This window comes from Leuciscus leuciscus (genome assembly GCF_965113295.1).
Source record: "Leuciscus leuciscus genome assembly, chromosome: 3".
Lineage (NCBI taxonomy): Eukaryota > Metazoa > Chordata > Actinopteri > Cypriniformes > Leuciscidae > Leuciscus > Leuciscus leuciscus.
In genome coordinates, this window is record NC_138727.1 from 51800214 (window position 1) to 51820350 (window position 20137).

A 20137-nucleotide genomic window follows, 5' to 3' on the forward strand; every position below is an offset into this window, starting at 1 on the left:
CCTGCAAGCCGTCACTCGTCATCACTCTTCAGCACTGCCTATATCAGCAGTCACCCCTCAATTCACAATCGTCTGGTCTTGTTGATCACTACGTCTTAACTTCACCGGCTCCTTATCTGATCATCTCACGTTTGAGAATCCTCACCTTCTACGTCCTTCATCTTCACTCCAGATCTTCCGCTCTTCATCCGCCAGCACGATCCCAGCACCTGAAAGCATAAAGAGGCAACTACCATGTAGCGTATGGACAAGCTCACGATGACTTACACATTCTAAAATTCAGAAAGCTTTTAACCCAGGACCTCATACATGTAAATCACAGCTTAGTGCCAATGAGTCTGAATCGAATTGCTCCCTTTGACACGTTTGTGACCTGGTGGAAATTTAACAGAAACACCTCCAAACTCCGTTGTGAGCTTCAAACAGATCGTAATCAGTTCAACTCCCCCTTTCTCGGCAAGCAAGAAGTCCAGGTGGCCAGAAAGCCCTTTCCGAGATGCCCAATACACACACAAACATTCTTTGTATCCAACTCAGAATATAAGTAATTCTGAAATTAATATAATATATTCCTGTATGCATGTATGTTTCCCCCCTTTTATTAGCATGGTTATGACTTTCTAGTTGTGTTAGTTGAACTCTAAGTGCTTATTTTAAAGAATAAGAATGTATCTCTATGTTTGTATCTTCCGGAAATATCAATCTTGGTACCGAATTGTGTTCGGGTCTGCAGGACCCGTTTTCATGTTTTATCAAAGGAAAAATGATACGATTCATTATTTTTTCAACCTCAGACTTGGCTCATTTTCTGTGAAGAACATATATCAGAACACATTTTCAATAACCACACACTGCATCAAATGTGTATAATGACATGGGTATTACAATGTAAAAATGGTTTATGATGACATCTGTGTCCTCATAAACCAAACGGTTTAAAAAAAAACATACTAAATGGTGTTTTTTGAAATTCAAAAAAGGCCAAAAGTTTTCTGTGATTGGGGGTAGGGTTAGTGTAGGGCAGGGGTCCCCAACTAAATTGGCAAGAGGTCCACTAACCCGATCAGCCCAGTAAACGAGGGTCCGGACATGGAAAAACACCCGGCAATAATGCAATAATTTTCTTTCCTTTTACTAAATTGTAACCATGTCAACAAATTGACAATAAAACCTTTGACAATAAAATATTTATCTTTAAATGTATTCAACTGATTTTTTTGAAATTTATTCAAGTATGTTATTTCATTTTAGTGCAGATATTCAAATGTCAAACATTTCAACATCAATAACAGCAACAGGAAGCATTAAAATAAATACTGAAAGTCACAATCTTTATATATTAGGTGCAAATGATTTTCCTTCATAACCACTCAAAGAAATATACATTCAGTGTTGTGAACAGCTGCTATTGCACATAAACTTGCAAACATTGTATTTCAAAAGTGCAAAAAGGGAACAAATAATGCACCTCATAATGCATTATATAAAAAATTGTTAAACAATATACTATTAGTGCAACAAAAAATAAAGTAAACATTTTTGTAAACAAGCAAGTTTGTAAACTTAGGTCAGTGTGAGAAATTTTGGCACTGGCAGCCAATCTCTTAAATCTGGGTAGTAATGGAGTCAAAGCAATTCTCAGACATGCATGCACATGGTCATTGGTCAGTTGTGAGCAGTACTTATTCTTAATGAGGTTTAGCATAGAGAAGGCTGACTCACAGCTATAGGTAGAGCCAAACATTGTTAATGTGTACACTGCCACTTTGTTAAGTACAGGAAACTTTGCCTTTGGCACAGTCTGCAGCCAAAATGTGACAGGATCAGAGGATTCACATTGCTCTCTTAACACTACATCAGCCTGTAAATCTAATAGCTCCATTTGAAGGGCCTGTGCATTAGCCCATTTGTACATATGTACTGTCTCCTTTGAGAAAGAAATACCAGTCTTAACAAAAAAAGGACTCTTAACAAAGAGCATCAGCTGATCTCCCAATGTAAAGCCATCAAAGCGAGCCTTAAAGTTTTCAATCAACTTTTGGATAAAGTCAGAATGAGCAGTGACATTGCTCTCCTGTATCTCCTTCATTGAAGGAAAATGTGTACAGTCCTGCTCAAGATCCATTTTTAGAATGTCCAGTTTCCTCTGAAAAGACTGGACTGCAGCCACCAAGTCACACACAGACTTGTCTTTCCCTTGCAGCTTCAGATTGAGGTCATTTAAATGTCCTGTGATGTCAACCAGAAAGGCCAGTGTGTCCATGTTACTTTCCTCTTCTAAAAAGTACAAAAACACCTGAGCCTTGTGACTCTTTTGTTATGCAAGGAAATCTTTAATTTAATTTCTTATCTTCCAAAAGCGAGCCAGCACTTTTCCTTTACTCAACCATCTGACATTGGAGTGCAAGAGCAGGTCATTGGCAGGAGCATCTACTTCTGCTAAGAACTCCCTGAGCAGACGATGCTGGTGAGCTGATGAAGCCCTGAGAAAGTTAACTAGTTTGGTGATGGTGTTCATAACTTCTGCGTGGTGCTCTGAAAGTGTGGAGCAGAGAACAGACATGTGGATAATGCAGTGATATGAAAAGAGCTCTGGGTTGTCCTCTTTCAGTCGACTGACTGCACCCTTTTCTCTTCCCATCATAGACGGTGCCCCGTCAATGGTGATGGAGACAACATTTTTTACATCGATTCTCCTCTGTGTCAGCATTTCCTTTATGGCCAAATATATGTCCTCTCCCCTGGTATGCGTTTTTAAAGCTGTGACGCCTAAAATGTCCTCTACAAATGTTTTAGTCTCCTCATGATAGAATCGGACATACACCAAGAGCTGAGCGTTGTCACTCACGTCAGTTGATTCATCAGCAGCTAACGCAATGCACGTGGCACTTTGGATGGCGCTGTCAAGCTGGGACTGCACATCTTCCGACAGTAGCTCAGCTCTTCTTGTTGTTGTTGTGGATGATAAAGGAATCTGACAAACCTTTTGTTTTAGCTGCTGTCCTTCTTTACCCTCAAACAGCGTGTCTGCCATCGCCTCCATACATTCTTTCACCATTCCGGAGTCAGTAAAAGGCTTTTTATGTTTGCCCAAAATCCACTGTACTCGAAGTGAGCACTCGTAGGCTCGTTGCTGTGCTGTAAGGGACTGTGTTATCACCCGTGTTGCACGCTCACTGTCCTTTCAGTTCACCAATTTTCCTCGTCCTCACGGGTGATCCTGGCGGGTAATTTTCATTGAAAGTTTTGTGTCTTGTCTCGAAATGCCGCTTGATGTTTCCACTTTTAACAACAGCAACAGACTCCGAACAAATAAGACACACGGGCCTCGCAGAGCTCGATGACGGCAAAATGAACGCGTACGCTTCAGTCCACTCATCTCGAAAGATGCGGTTTTCAGAGTCCACTTTTCAAATTTTTGACAAAGCCATAATAATCCATTCACGAATCTCATAGTAATGTGTGTACAAGCCAAAGTTTGTGATCTCTCCAGACCCCGGCTCTTGCAAAGGACCTGACACAGACATAGCTGCCCTCGCGCACGCCTGTTCAAAAATAACTTTCGGTAAAAATTTATTTTAATTTTTATTCCAAAACTTTTTAACAAAAATGTTTAGAGGTCCGGATAAAAAGGTCTTGGGGTCCGGACCTGGACCCCGGTCCGCCAGTTGGGGACCCCTGGTGTAGGGGGATAGAATATACAGTTTGTACATTTGTAAAACCATTACGCCTATGGAGAGTCCCCGTAAACCACATATCCGTGTGAGTGTGAGTGTGTGTGTGTGTGTGAGAGAGTTTTGTTTCTACCCCTGCCGTTCCCGCACAATGTTGCAATTCTTAAATGTGATCTAACAAAGGTAAAGAGAAAATATTAACCATAAATGCTGTTTATATTGCTTGTAATTGGGATGAAGTAAACATCTGTTGAGTATTTTAACATAAATTGTTTGATAATGTTGAATTAAAAACCCCAAAATGCAGCGGGTCCACCAGACCCACGAACACTGGCTGAATAACAAAAATATGAACACCACACAAGGGTTAAACCTCTCGGTCTACCTAAGCTAAATATATGTAGTAGGTTACCATAAAATGTATTATACTATATTTACTGTGTTTTGGAGTAGAAATGGCAAATCCTAACACCGTCATAAAATATGCAAATTAGGCTGTCAAGAGGAACTCGCTCCCGCTCAAAAGTTTCCTAAGTCTATTGGTTAGTTCAACCCGTAAAGGGGAGGACTAAGATTCTCTTATAGGGAGATGACTCTTCATGTTTGCTCTCTCCATGTTTTTGTCGCTCTTGGTTTCGCTTCTTCAAGCTTTTGTTTTCTTCAAGTTTGTTTTGTCTATCTAAGTTTGTCCTCTCTCTGCATTTTGTTTTATGTCTTGCCTCGTTTTAGTCTCGTGCTCATTCATTTCTACCTACGAGTGAAACGCTTACAAGTAAACCTTTTTGTGGCAGAGCGGGGAACTATGTGGTGGGGCGGAGCGCTTACTATACACGCCTCAGCAAACTCAAATTGATATAACTTCCTACTACGTCACCTGGGGGATTTCACCCCAGGAATTAAACACAACCTCTAAAGGCACACACAGGTCCTAATCACCATTGGAGTCAGAGACATAAGTAATCGTACAAAAGTATTTTTTTTAGCAGTTAATAGAGGCATCCATAATTAAAAAAGGCATTGACCAGCAATCACACTCATCTCAATTGTTAAGTTCAATCATTAGTGGCAAAGGAACCCAGGCTTACCAACAGGGGCAGTCTCAGAATATCACCCTTAATGAAAATCACTCAAATCACAGTGCACACACACTAGCACACACACAGCGACTAATGTCAGAGAAGACCACGACACACAGTGAAGGACGCCACCACCAAAAGGTCACTCGTCTGCCCCCGGGTGCCCAGGTCCTGCCAACAACCAGAAAGAAAAAGACATTAAGATAGAGCAGAGATATTCATAAACAAAATAATAATATAACAATATAAAGAGTAACTTTATGCAGTTCCAGGAAGGAACCAACTACTCGGTTCCGCCCGGGTCGTCACAAATCAAGATCAAAAATAGCAAAAGGAAGCATAAACTCAAATTAAATATAAACAAATGATTAAATAAATTGGCAGTATAGCTCAACCGTAGAAATGGTTAGATGAAAGCAATATATATTCAATAATCACAATAAATGAATTTAAACCAAAATACAAATTCAAAAATACCCAACCATTGAAATCAATTAAAGAAATAAACCCAAAAAAGGTAAAACAAAAGAAACCCAAAGCATATCACTGAGACACAGCTTAGGAAGCACGAAAAAGTTCACTTAGAACAACACGGAAAAACTCTATGATGAAGCACGAAGCGTCGGAGCGAACAGCAACTCTATGATGAGACACGGAGCATTGGAGCGAACAGCAACTCTATGATGAGGCACAGAGCATATAACAATTGATCAGAACGCCGCCATAGCCCTTGTCACGCGCCTAAAAACAAAACAAAGTGTTACACTGCCATTCATTCTCCCCTTGGCTTCAGGCTCGAGCAAGCATACTCACAATAGCAGATGCTGCACCGGGATTAATATCCCGAATTCCTAGCGATGCATGGAGCCAGATATCCCTGATAAAACTCGTTGGCAGAGAGTATGGCAGGCCAAAAGGGTCAAAACGTGTGAAACTGTCGTGTTAGCGCGTATTTACGCGTTAACACGGTGTTAACGCGTAAATTGCGTGTTAACACGTACCTACATTTGGGACATTAGCACCACCTACTGGTTTGGTGCTGCTCTTGCTCAAACCCAGAGAACCTAACTAGATTAAGCTTGTAAATAGCAGTTTTTAAGGTGAAAATACATGTTCAACAATGACTTTTCAAAATAATTACAGCATATTTTAAATGGGCATATTTAGACAATTAACTATAACTGTTCAAGCCCTAAAAGTCATGACCATTTCCACAATCACAATAGAAATTGTGTAATATATTTACACATTTCTCCAAACAGTATTTACATGTACACTTATACTGTAGCATATTTCTAAAGCATCTTTTTATAATTTCCACTATGCATTATTTGTTAGAGAGCCCCTTCTGATAACACCATTAAGCCTTGAATCTGAGAATTTGAGTAGAATCTGAGATTTGAGATGCATTGTTTTGCTATGTTTTTCGAAGATAACAAGCTCAATAAAATATTACATATACATATATATATATATATATATATATATATATATATATATATATATAGGCTATATAGGTGGTTATAAATTAGAATGTCATGGAAAAGTTATTTTTTTTCAGGAATTCAACTTAACAGGTGAAACTGTTCATAAGCAAAAGTGGCCCAAACCAAGTACTGAGTACAAATGCATGCACTGTTAACCCTTGCTGTAAAAAAAGGCCTAATTCTGACAGTATCATACCATTTTCCATTAAAACAGTAATATACCGTAGAAAACAAAAATAGCCTACAGGAATATACTGTAAATGAACAGCGCTCAAAATCGACACTCAGAGGCTGTTTTCCCAATCACACCCCATACCCTCATTCACTATTCCCTACATTAGTTCACTAATATAGTCCACTTGACAGAGTGAATGAAAATAAGTGAGTGAATTGAGACACTGATGAACACCTGATAAGCAGAATCACTGAAGGACAGAGAAACAAGAACAGAAAAAAGAGAAACACAAGAACTACAACTGACTTCCAGTAACACTGAGTGTGAAACCAGTTTACAAGCCAGTTTAACATTATTTCTTTTGTACAAAAGTTTGTATACATGAGATAAAAATGGGGTCAGATTAAACTGTGTGAGTTTTTTAAGTGTTTTAAAAGATGAGACGACAGAAATAAAGTGAATAAATGAAGTGCATTTACAATTTCTACCAGGACTTAAAACAACACAATACAACAAAGAAGCCTTAGGCTGTTAAAAGCATAGTCCATTGGTTCCATACCATAAAACAGTCCTTAGTCCTTGCGTGCTGTAAGTCCCAATGTGTACGTGTCCACCGGTGTATATACAATCCAACTGTAGTGCTAATCCAATGAAAGTGATGTGGTTTGCTGGAATGGTAAGTTCTTAAAACCAACTCCTCGATCCAGCTTTGGTCCTCTTGACAGAGACCTTGTTTGTTTGCCATGCTGCTTCTTTTATGCTGGCTATTTCCTGTTTCCTGTCATGTGATTGCTCACATGACAGGCAGACCCATAATCATTTAAAGACATACACACATAAAACAGATAAGAGGAATAAAATGGACTAAAATGACTAAGACAACATGTAAACCTATTAAAACTCTAATATACATAAAATCATTATAATACATAGAGTGGTTAAAACATGTGTCATGTGTGACAGTGTCACAAGTTATTGTTGAGAATTAACAGATATTTAATTGTTGATGTTTTATTGAAAATAATAAAGTTATTATCACCATGATGGAGATCAGTATTTGTTTTAGTTGGGCTCTTGAACCATTGACTTTATTATATCAGTTTCTTCTCTGACTGCTTTAATTATGCGTTTATAAAACACATTTGGAAACACTTTAGAATAATGGTCCGTAGTTAACAAGTAGCTACGCAGGAAGTAATAGGTAGTACTGCATTAACCCCAAATCTAATACTATTAACTACTATGGAAGCAATATTAACTAAGTAGTAAGTAATAGCGAATTTAGTACAAAGGTAGTTCCTCGGTAGGTATTTGATAATTACTAAAGAAATATAGCCTCATTGATAACTACATATGAACTAAGAAAGAATAACTAATTAATTACTAATCACAAAAGTAACATGTCTAAAAAGGGAAAAATTGTGCGTGTTTTACTCTTAACATGTATAAATAGTTGTGCCTCAAGTGGGTTCTTTGTGGAAACCAGATTATGAATATTAATTTGTTTAAAATAGTAAATCATTAGAAAGTGATGCTGACACTCTGATTATTGGATTAGTTCATTATTATGAGTGTCAGTTTATGTATCACGGACCTATACTTGCCTTTATGTTAAAGTAGCCGTCTGAGGAGGACTTCTCTTTGGATATGAATATAAACATTGATGTTCGCCTTTTAAAAACAATTTGCTTCTTTACGGAAGATAAGCACAACAGATAAGATATGTGATAAGCACAAAACCACATCTTCCATGTTTTTTAGAATATCACTAGTGTCTTACAGAATTGTATAAAATTACCTAACTTATATTACTAGTGTAAAACATGTTAACTCCTCACTAATTACTCAAGCGTTACCTTTTCATCCCGCAGGAACTACTAGTGATGTGGCCCATTATTTTAAAGTGAAAAACATGTTAACTCCTCACTAATTACTCAAGCGTTACCTTTTCATCCCGCAGGAACTACTAGTGATGTGGCCCATTATTTTAAAGTGTAAAACATGTTAACTCCTCACTAATTACTCAAGCGTTACCTTTTCATCCCGCAGGAACTACTAGTGATGTGGCCCATTATTTTAAAGTGTAAAACATGTTAACTCCTCACTAATTACTCAAGCGTTACCTTTTCATCCCACAGGAACTACTAGTGATGTGGCCCATTATTTTAAAGTGAAAAACATGTTAACTCCTTCACTAACAAGTCGCCCTGCAAAAACTATAAAAAACATAAGACAACTGCAGTAACTGGGTTCAACGTTTTTTTTTATTTTTTATTAAATGCACTGGAAGATTTAGTGCATTATGCAAAAATACACAACTAGCTGTGCAAGAATAAAGCACTTTCCAAAATATAATATCTAAATTGAACATTCAAAATGAAATACAATTTTGCAAAATTATCAAATCTAGCCAAAACGTTTTTTTTTAATAAAACATTCAACACATTCAAAAAACTGTGCTGATAAACTGCTGAGTACAATGGCTAGATAAAAAAACAAAAAAAAAAGAAAAGCGTTAGTTCACCCACAAATGAAATTTCTGTCAGTAAGTACTCACCCTCATGTTGAACCCCGTAAGACTTCCTTTCATCTTCGGAACACAAGTTAATATTTTTATGATGAAATCTGAGAGCTGGATCACTCTTCTATAGGCTTCCAAAGTGACTGAAACTTGCTTGATCAGAAAAAGTATTAAAGACCTCTTTAAAATAGTCTGCAGTGACTCCAGTGGCTCAACAAACTTAGTGGCTTATACATTTTGTGTGCAAAAATTGACAAAATAACGACTTTATTCCAGTATTCATTCTCTTCGGAATTTGCTTCGAGTTTTAAACTAACTAACTAACCCAGAAGTGTTGTGCAGATATGCTACGTAAAAACACCAGGGAAAAACTCGAAGCAAATTCTGAAGAGAATGAATACTGGAATAAAGTCGTTATTTTGTCGATTTTTGCGAGTCACTGCAGACTATTTTAAAGAGGTCTTTAATACTTTTTCTGATCGAGCAAGTTTCAGTCACTTTGGAAGCCTATAGAAGAGTGATCCAGCTCTCAGATTTCATCATAAAAATATTAACTTGTGTTCCGAAGATGAAAGGAAGTCTCACAGGGTTAAAACAACATTAGGGAGAACAACATTAGGGTGAGTACTTACTGACAGAAATTGCATTTGTGGGTGAACTAACCCTTTAACACAATTACTGGTAGATAATTACCGAACATACCGTACTAGTACTGGCAAAATTTTATTTTTTTTTTTTGTAGAATGTCTATAAGCTCTCCATTTTTTTTCTTTTCTTCAATGGCACTGCGGACTGGTTCCTGAGTGCACAGTTGTTTGCAAAGGTCTGCGAAGTCGGACAGCTTCTGCCCTTTTTTAAATGCAGCACGTAGTTGGTTGTACGCTGTGGTGTCACAGGCTTCCAACTCGGCAATGGCAGATGAATCTACGATTGTTTTCCGATCCACGCCACACTTCTTGTATGCCTCTGTTTTAGTAGCTCCTTTGGACAGGTACTTCAGGACCTTTTTGTACCGTCCTATAATCTGTTCTGGTAAAAAAACTGAAAAAGAACAAAAGTGCTAGATTATAGTACATACTTAATAAAAACAATGTCACTCAATAACTTCTTATAACACTAAGATCCATTCATCTTAAAGCTACACTGTGTAGGAATTAATCCCATCTAGCCGTGAAATTGTATATGGCTACCACTTGAATATCACTTTCTAGCCCCTCCCATTCAGAGGGCGTCTTAACTTCTATGGTGGCTGTATTATTCCAAATCTGCCGGCAGTCGTGAGTAATCTCTCTCTCTTGGATTCGTGATGGAGCCACTGAGTAAAAAAAAAAAACGCAAAAGGCAAAGCTTTAATTTCCAGGTAGGTACCTCTTTGTCTAATGTATTTTCAAGATGGATGCAGTCGAATGGTTTCCGATTACTTAATTAGTTGGTTGAAGGGATTACACATTAATGAAGACATAGTTTTTGCAAGAACAAAGTGTTTTTGGCTCAAAATCAACTTAAACTATTACACAGTGTAGCTTTAATAATTTTCTCCACATTACATAATTGTGTAGTTATTCTCAAAGCATATAGGTAGACTCTACATGAGAGTAGCATTTCATACATTACTAAGAATATATTGTATTATTAAACATTTATAAATATAGGAATTTTTGGGGTAAAATAAATAATACATAACAATATAATATAATACTATACAAAATATTAAAATATACTGTTAATTTACTTTTGCGCTACACTATAAAATGTTTTGTATTGAGCCGATGTCCTATTGGTCATATACCCTTTACGTGAACCGGTGTCTGAAGAAAAAAAAAAATCCAATCAAGGCAATAAAATTTAATCGGCTTACTAGAGAGACCCACAAGTATATAATAGGTACAGTGGCCGAGAGAGCTCAACGCGCTGCAAATGAAGAAAACACATGCAAACAGAAAAAAACGCATGCAAACAAAAAAAAAACCTCATGCAAATAGAAAAAAACCCACCAGCGAATAAGAAAACATCTTTATCAGTTTTACAACTCACGTGCGTCCCAATACTCACAACACAACCAAATACGGAAACGCGCTGCAATTACAGAAACGCGCTGCAAAAGTTCACAACAAAACCAAATACAGAAACGCGCTGCAAATAGGACAGAACACAACGGAAATGTTTCCGGGGAACCCAATAAGTGACGGACGGACGGCTCGCGAGCTTTACCAGAGAGACGCGGGCTCTGGCTTTACCTATGCCCTAACGTTACTCTCTTAAAAGTGCAGACGGCAGAGCCCTTGAATTGGGCACTTTGGAGTGAGCGGGGCACTTGTGTGCCATTATGTTGATGAAGGGAGCAATGAAAGACAACGTAATTTCCTCATTATTTTCACCTGGGATGTTCCCATGACAACGCAGCGCGTGTCCATCAGCTGAATAGCTGTTCTTACCAGAAATATAGTATTAATGCTGTTAACACTAAAAAACTGCATAAAAGTTTAATAACACTTCAGATGAGCTGAGTCCCTCTTATTTGGTTTGTTTTATGTTATTTCTTTTTTGTTTTAGTTTATTTTTATTGTTTTGAGTTTTTTCAATCTAGTTTGTTCTCCCTTGTCATGTGAACAGTATAGAAAATATAGAAAAGCGTCTTTACAGATTATTTGCAGGAGGTGTGACTCTTAGTTTATAATACAATAAGATTTATATTGTACATTTTAAGAATGTCATTTTTCTTCTTTGTCAAACGTCTTTATTGTTTTTTGTGATAAGGAAAAAATTCAATAAAGTTGTAAAAAAAAAATCTAGCCTTTATATGATATCTATGGGTACATTTAGTTTAGAGACATGATTAGACACATATTTTTATTTACAGTTATATGCACAAAGCGAAGGTAGACAGTGACATCTGATTGCAATGTGTCATGTAATAAATGTACAAATACGACTACACTCAAAAAAATAATAATTAATGCTGTTAACATAACTGTTGCAAATAAATATACATTTTATACAACAAAGTTTTTAAAATATGTGTTATATCTTTGTGTGAGTCAGTGTCTCAACTTTAAAACTTGCCGTCTCATATTTGGACCTATAGCTACATTCTAACATTTCTTATGAAACTTATTATAACATAACATGACAAAATGTGTTCAATGTAACTGATGTATAGATTAATGTCTTTTCCTCGTTCTTTTTCTCTATCTTTTTATTTATTTATTTATTTTAGTCTTCAGCTCATTGTTCTTTTTAGTATTCTTATGACATTGAACATATCGCAAATACATTTTGTATATTGTATACAAAGTTGTATGTCATAAACGTGTCATCTTTGTATGTTTTGCAAAAAAAATAAAAAATAAAAAAATAAAAGTAGACAGCTTTATATGATATCTATGGCTGTAAGCACGTCCTAGCCGTCCGTCCGTCACTTATTGGGTTCCCCGGAAACATTTCCGTTGTGTTCTGTTCTATTTGCAGCGCGTTTCTGTATTTGGTTTTGTTGTGAACTTTTGCACAGTGTTGGTCAAGTTACTTGGAAAAAGTAATTAGTTACTGATTACTGATTACTTCTCCAAGAAAGTAATCCAGTTACTTTACTGATTACTTATTTTCAAAAGTAATTAGTTACTTTACTAGTTACTTTACTTGTTACTTTTCAAAAACATGATGCACGAAATGAATAAGCTATGTAAAGCCATAGACCTTTCTGCTTTATTCTATTCTTTCTGCATATTCCATCATCTAAAATTTTATCAAATTAAACATTCTTTTTTAAAACTTGTTTTATTAGTTTCAGTATTTTAACTTTATGCACATTGCATCAATGACTCACTCATTAAGATGGTCGCCTGCCGCCTCCTACTGGCGGTTTATAAATATTATTTCTATGCACAAATAATATTTCTTATTTGTATATTCAAAAAATATTTTAAATAATCTCATTACATTATTTAATGCAGTTTATTTGATTGGTAACAGCCCTTTAGCATGTTATTATTCTATTGTAATTTATTGATCAAATTTAAGAATTTTAAATGAAAGATGAAGCAAACGATTAGGGAAAAATGCCCTTTATAAAGGTTAAAATATCATAAATATGCCGATTTATATATGTTAAAGCTGACTGAACTGATGAGAATACTGATTCGGAATAAATGATATTTACAACACACACACAAAAAAAAAAAATTCCTGTTCTAACAAGTGTTTTTACTCAGACAAGTGAATGACCGACCGAAGGACAAATGCAAAGCCCTGGTATATTTTTCTAATTATTATTCATTTATTTACCCATAAACCTGTCTTTAGGAAGCCATAATTTACAGTGGCAAGAATAACTTTGTGAAACCTTTGGGGGTGGTGGACAGGGTTTAAATTAAGACAGGAGTTTGCCTTAATCTAGTTGATCATGCATTTCGTTTCTTTTATTCCACAGCTGATGTGTGCAGTTTTTTATTGCTTGCATTAAAATAATTTTCTCTTGTTTTGTTTTTTAATTGCAGTCTTTTTCTTCTGCCATTCATGCTTATCAGCTCCATGCAATCTTAAGCTTTTCTTGGTTCAGCTGCACACAGTCTGAAAAGTCTTTTTTTTGGCAATTTGCTAAAATAAAAGACCCATTCTAAGAGCTGTTGTCTTTTCTACCTTGGGAAATAATGTTAAACGAACAACTTAAAAAGGCATGACAAATCATGACATAAAGACTGACATCACTCACAACGTACCAATGCATTATTATCCCTCATGAACAAATATAACGTGTTTGCACGTTCATACCAGTTTACCATTACGACATCATTCATGAATAAACATGACGTCTGAACACGGACAAACGGTGCGTGTTGACGCGTCAAAATTCACGCGTTTCGTTTAAAGACTTTTGAACGCGATCGCTTGCCATAGTGTTTACCACTGACTTCGCGGCGCTCATGTCATTTGTCACTCACGAGTCACGGCTCACTTCGCGAGACAGTCTCGCAGTGTAACGCAGTAACGCAGCCTGCTTACAGGAAAGTAACAGTAATCTAATTACTGCTTTTGCAATTGTAATCCCTTACTTTACTCGTTACTTGAAAAAAGTAATCAGATTACAGTAACGCGTTACTTCTAACGCGTTACTACCCATCACTGCTTTTGCAGCGCGTTTCTGTATTTGGTTGTGTTGTGAGTATTGGGACGCACGTGAGTTGTAAAACTGATGAAGATGTTTTCTTATTCGCTGGTGTTTTTTTTTTCTATTTGCATGTGTTTTTTTCTATTTGCATGTGTTTTTTTCTGTTTGCATGCGTTTTTTTCTGTTTGCATGTGTTTTCTTCATTTGCAGCGCGTTGAGCTCTCTCGGCCACTGTAAATAGGCGCCTAGAGAACATGTCATCGTATTTTCGTCTCTGGGGCATTGTTTTGTTTGATTTACAATCACCTGAAAAAGGTAAGAACAATTATGGCAAGTGATAAGCGTTTCAAGAAGTGTGTGGATCCGTGTCTTCAATATTGACATCAGAGGACACACACAACTTGTGCAAACTTTTTTTTCCCCTTGAGAAAACTTTGCTCTCGTTTGAACTCTTCTCAAGGGAAGAGGGGCAGACATCTGTGCCAGGCTATTCAGGTCCTGCTAGCATTGCAGCAGCTAGTAACATAGGCAGTGCAGGTTCCCTTTTGAAAGGGAACGTCTTGGTTACAATGGCAACCTCTGTTCCCTGAGACTGTGTCGTTAGCCATGCCTAGGATGCCTGCTGGACAGTCCCTTAAGACGAAAGAGGATGACATGTTCTCTAGGTATCCCTTTAAAGGAGAACTCCGGTCAATTTTAACATTGAGCTCATTTTTTTGTACATTTGGAGTGCTGTCAATACAGAGAACAACGACAAAAATCGGTGTTGCCTACACCGAGTTATTCTATTTTTAAAATTTGCACCCTATTGACTTCAATGGGGCAAGTAGTAAGCCTGCTTTTTAGCCTCTTAACATCCTTTAAGTGTCATTACAAGTGCACAGAAAATGTGAGTGAGTCCTTCCGAGTGAACACGAGTGGATCTGACTGCAGTAGATGTTAGAGATATTAATAAAAATGAAGCTAATTCAGCCAGCGCTCATACCTTTGTTTACATCCTGTTTTCGGTGGAAGGCCATAGTAATCGATTGTCGAGTTCACGCGCATAGGTTTAGTACCTATGATCACGCGCGTGAACTCGACAATCGATTACTATGGCCTTCCACCGAAAACAGGATGTAAACAAAGGTATGAGCGCTGGCTGAATTAGCTTCATTTTTATTAATATCTCTAACATCTACTGCAGTCAGATCCACTCGTGTTCACTCGGAAGGAATCACTCACATTTTCTGTGCACTTGTAATGACACTTAAAGGATGTTAAGAGGCTAAAAAGCAGGCTTACTACTTGCCCCATTGAAGTCAATAGGGTGCAAATTTTAAAAATAGAATAACTCGGTGTAGGCAACACCGATTTTTGTCGTTGTTCTCTGTATTGACAGCACTCCAAATGTACAAAAAAATGAGCTCAATGTTAAAATTGACCGGAGTTCTCCTTTAATACTTCTGAGTAGTGTTGCACAAAACGTCACAATACCTAAATTTATCAGTATCGATACTTAAAAAAAAACGCCTTTTGACGTCTGTGTTTTTTTTTCCTGACGCACGCAGCAAAGAAGCTGCAGCTGTCAGTGTGACGAGCACTACAGCGAGATAGCTGCATAGGACCAAAAGTGACACTGCTGCTGGTCCACGTCTAAAAGATCACGCGAGGAGTGAAATATGGAAGTACTTTGCCTATTTTGCGTCGATGTGTGACAGTCAGAGGCAGGAGGTGTGTGCAGCTGTTTACATTAGTGCTTAAGTTCCACTGCCGGGCTCAGACCTGAAGCGCGTGCACACGTATTTCACACAGCATGCGATTGCGACTTCAATTCTCTTTCACGCTTATTAGGAATGAATAAACAAAATTCTAGATAAAATGTACATCCTAGCGAGTATTCACGTAAACACGTCGGGTAAAAACAAACCGTTTGTAGCGACCGATTACCATCTTGTCACAAGGTGTTGAGAGGGAAGACTTTCCTTTTTCAGCAATACACTACCATTTAACAGTAGCATTCAAAAAAATAAATTAAGTACTGTTTATTTTATTTGTCTCATAGTATTTGTAATATTGTTTGTAATTAGCTTTTTGCTCATTTTTAATAGCAAAGATAAAAATGTAATTAAATATCTAGCTCTATTATAATTATAAAATTACATTTAAAAATAATAACTCCTTTCATAAAATAATATTTCGGTTATGATTTGATAATGAACTGTTCAGAATTGTGAAAGGTTAGAAAATGTTAACATGATTGATAATAATGTAAATGTTGCAAACATCTTTGTAAGGACACACTGGCATGTAATTATTTTATAAAGGGAAAGGAATTGTCAAAAAGCATGGCAGGAACAGATAAAAAAAAAATAATAAATTGATTTATAAAACAATGAATTGTAAGTAATTGTAAATTAAAATAAAAAAAGTAAAAAAAAAATGTCATGGTATTGATTCAGTATCGGTATCAAGATATTTTAGTGTGGTATCGTATTGAAGTCATAATTTTGGTATCGTGACAAACTTTAATAAGTATAAATGTATAATTTATACAGTGAAGTCTGTTTTGTTTTTGTCATATTTGTTAATTTAATTACTTTCTTCAATGTTACTGTTAAATACAACCACTGTAGCTAAAAAAATAAAGCACTGTTAATTTCATTTGTATATTAAGTTGTGTATGTAATGTGTATCTTTGATCTTAATATTTAATAATAAAGAAAATGACAAATATTTTATATCTTCGCCACTGTCTGCCATTCTTTTTTATTTAATATTTTGTTACCTAAGGCTTTGTTTTTAAAATATGGACATTGGTTAGGCTGCTCAGTCGAAAAATATTAAAACCAACATGAAAAAGAATCGTGATAAAATCGTTAATCGTGATTTTTTTGAAAAAAATCTTGATATGATATTTTTGCCATATTGCCCACCCGTATTCACCATACATTGATGCAAAGTGAGTTTCCTGCTCTCAGGGAACAAAGATTACAGTCGTAACCTAGACATTATCAACATCTACAGTACAGTAAGAGATAACCAAACTTGAGTTTTTGGAATGGAAGTAAAACAAGCACAAAGTGCACATTAATCTAAAAATAATGTTGAAAGGTAATTGAACATACCTCTTTTGCCTTTTGCACATTTTTGTGATTTCATTCCCTTCTTGTACTTCTTAGGCTTATGAGGTGTGGAAGAAGAGTCGGAGGAAGATGAGGACTGGAAGGAACTTGAAGAAGAGTCATCTCTTTTGGTCTTCTTGCTTCCCTTTCTGTATTTTTTCTTTTCTGCTCGCACATTGTCCTCATCAGAAGAATCTGTGATCTCAATAGACCTTTTTGGCGCTTTTGTTTCTTTAGTTGAAAGTGCTGTAAAAAAGAAGAGTCATTTAAGCCCCTAATACAAAGATTCTAGATAAAGTTACCCGGGTTTGTTATATTTTGGTTCATTCGCACTTCCAGTGAATTTCCATAATCAGAGAGTGCATTCACACACAACCCGTAAAAATTCGGTGAATACACTTGACCTCGATGTGACATGTAATAGGTTAGGGTTAGGGTTACAAAATTAAAATTATGTGAGTAATTACTCACACTCATGTTGTTCTAACCCTGTTTTTTTTTTTTTTTTACCTTTATTTAACCAGGAAAAGTTCCTTTTTTTAGGTAAGACTTCCGTCCATCTTCGGAACATTATTTAAGATATTTATGATATAATCAGAGGGCTGTATATTTTTGTTTGTTTGTTTTTGCATGCTTGTGAAATTTTTATCTCTGATTTGATCACAAACTGGCGCATTACAAACCATTTACACTAGCTAGCGAACAATCCTGGCTTCAGCGTCATTTTACGACACTCTGATGATTATGGCTTTTTTGTTCACACAGCGCACGTTCCAGGACTTAAAGCAATGTTACTATGTTGTATGTTGATTCCGGCATCAATCCCGGGTTGTGTTTGTGTTCATACAGAAGGTGTACTGGCAATTTCACAGGATTAATGGGGGTTACACAGGGCTCTAAAGCCACGTGTAAGGGGCTTTAGGCCACGTCCACACGAAACCGGAGCGTTCCCTATCCAATATTTTTTTTCTCGTTCTAAAAAAAAATCTGTAAACACTGCGCCATCTCAAGAAATATCTGCGTCCACACAGAACCACTAGGGATAGACAACTCCGGTCCTCGAGGGCCACTGTCCTGTAGAGTTTAGCTCCAACCCTAATTAAACACACCTGAACAACAAGGCAATCAGTGATTTCAGGATTACTAGATAGATACAGGCAGGTGAGTTGTTATCAGGGCTGAAGCTAAACTCTGCAGGACAGTGGCCCTCGAGGACCGGAGTTGTCTAAACCGACTGAAAGTGATGTAGTATATATGCCAGACCAGTATGGGCCACTGTAATTCTGCCACAGAGATACATTATACACAGAGAAGAAGCGTATGGTGTTGTATATTATCGCTTGTTGCTCACCATAGTTGCATAGAAGCAAAAGATTTTGCTGTAGTGAAGCTAATAGCCAATGTTTGCCAAAAATGTCTAATAATGTAGACAAATTGTAGACAAATACAAATATCTAACAATCTAAAACAGTTCTTACCATTGGTTAAACTGCTCCTTAGAAAATCCCTCTCATTTTCCACGTCTTTGCACTTTTCTTCGAGGAAATCAACTTTAGATTTCAAAAACGAGATTTCGTCTTTTAATTTATTGATGGTGACCTGTTGGGTCGGTGCTTGTGCTGGAATATAAAACAAACAAATAATCTGTCAAAAAAAAATAGAATGTGTCATCTCTTCCACAAGAAACATATATTTTATAAAAACAAAAGGCTAGAGTTCAAATAAATTTTATCCAAGTTGATAGCTTAATAGCTTTAATCGGTCGCTACAAATATAATTATTATTTACTAAATATAATTATTATTATAGTATAATAATAATTATTATAAGGATGATTTGTTTTTGTTTTATCTGACAGCTGTTGTTATTATATTCATTCGTAATATGTGTGTGTGTGTGTGTGTGTGTGTAATGTGTGTGTGTATATATATATATATATATATATATATATATATATATATATATATATATATATATATATAATTGATATAGTACACACACACACACACACTCACACACACACACACACACACACACACAAATGTGTGCAAATTGCAAAATGTTTTTTTATTAAAAAGCACAATTAACTAGTCATTAACTTTAGCTTTTTTTACCGATATTCAGTTAGGACACCAGGTGAGAAAGTAAAATCATGCTTTTGTAATAAACATTTCTGACAAATTTGTGTTGAGGGAACTGAATATGCAATTATGCTTTTAATATTATTAATGATAACTATACAATTTGAAAATTACATCTTGAAATGACTTAAACGTTTCCCATGTACCATAATGTAACTAGCTTGCTAGCAAATTGTCAACGGCTGCTTAATTGTAACCCAATAATGTTAATGATTAGTTTAAGATTGGATTACAGCAAGGTTCTCTACTCTGGCCCTTGAGATCCACTTTTAAGTGCCTTAATCAAACACACCTGCACAAGCTAATCAATATCATTAAGAATTCTAATAAATAAAGGTGAGACTGATCAGAGTTTGAGCTAAACTGCAGGACCGTGGATCACGAGGGCCACAGTCGAGAACCATGGATTGCACTACTACTAACATCAAAGAAACATAAATTACACATAAATGACACAACATTACCGGTTTCTTCATTGTCATCCGCAATTAAGCGGTGAGGTGCAGCTCTCTTGCGCACAGTTTTGCGCTCTGGTTCGGTCGCCATGCTGCTGTCTTCTGATTGATCGGATTCACTAATATAGCGAAGCGTCAATGCAACATTGCATTGGCCTCCGTCTCTGCACGTGAATTCAACTGATGGACACGATTCTTCGCGTATATTGTCCCAATAGGATATGTAGTGGATCGTAGGCATCAATCCACTCAATTGTAAGCCTTCCAAAACTTTAACTATGTTTTTTGTTTTAAAATGTTCTCCTTTCAATTTAATCATTGTCAACCTGTGACCTTTTGATCTGAGTCAGGTGATCCATCCAATTGAACCTATGAATTGAACCAGGACAATGGTAAAACT

General features: G+C 36.4%; 2 protein-coding genes and 1 long non-coding RNA gene across 3 annotated transcripts in view; 2 read left to right on the forward strand and 1 right to left on the reverse strand.

Annotated features, from left to right (window-relative positions):
* LOC309493630 (uncharacterized protein) overlaps positions 1-20137 on the forward strand; it is a 456302-nt gene that overhangs the window by 295743 nt on the left and 140422 nt on the right. The gene's annotated exons all lie outside the window — the stretch shown is intronic.
* The window catches only part of LOC309493988, a 53136-nt gene that overhangs the window by 25608 nt on the left and 7391 nt on the right, over positions 1-20137 (forward strand). The window lies entirely within an intron of this gene.
* Positions 8665-20097, reverse strand: LOC309493776 (uncharacterized protein). Its single transcript, XM_082163019.1, has 4 exons — positions 19747-20097; positions 18620-18760; positions 17145-17387; positions 8665-9974 (listed from the first exon to the last, which is right to left on the reverse strand). The coding sequence occupies exons 1-4, from the start codon at positions 20054-20056 to the stop codon at positions 9640-9642; spliced, it is 1029 nt and encodes a 342-aa protein (XP_082019145.1). The 5' UTR covers positions 20057-20097; the 3' UTR covers positions 8665-9639.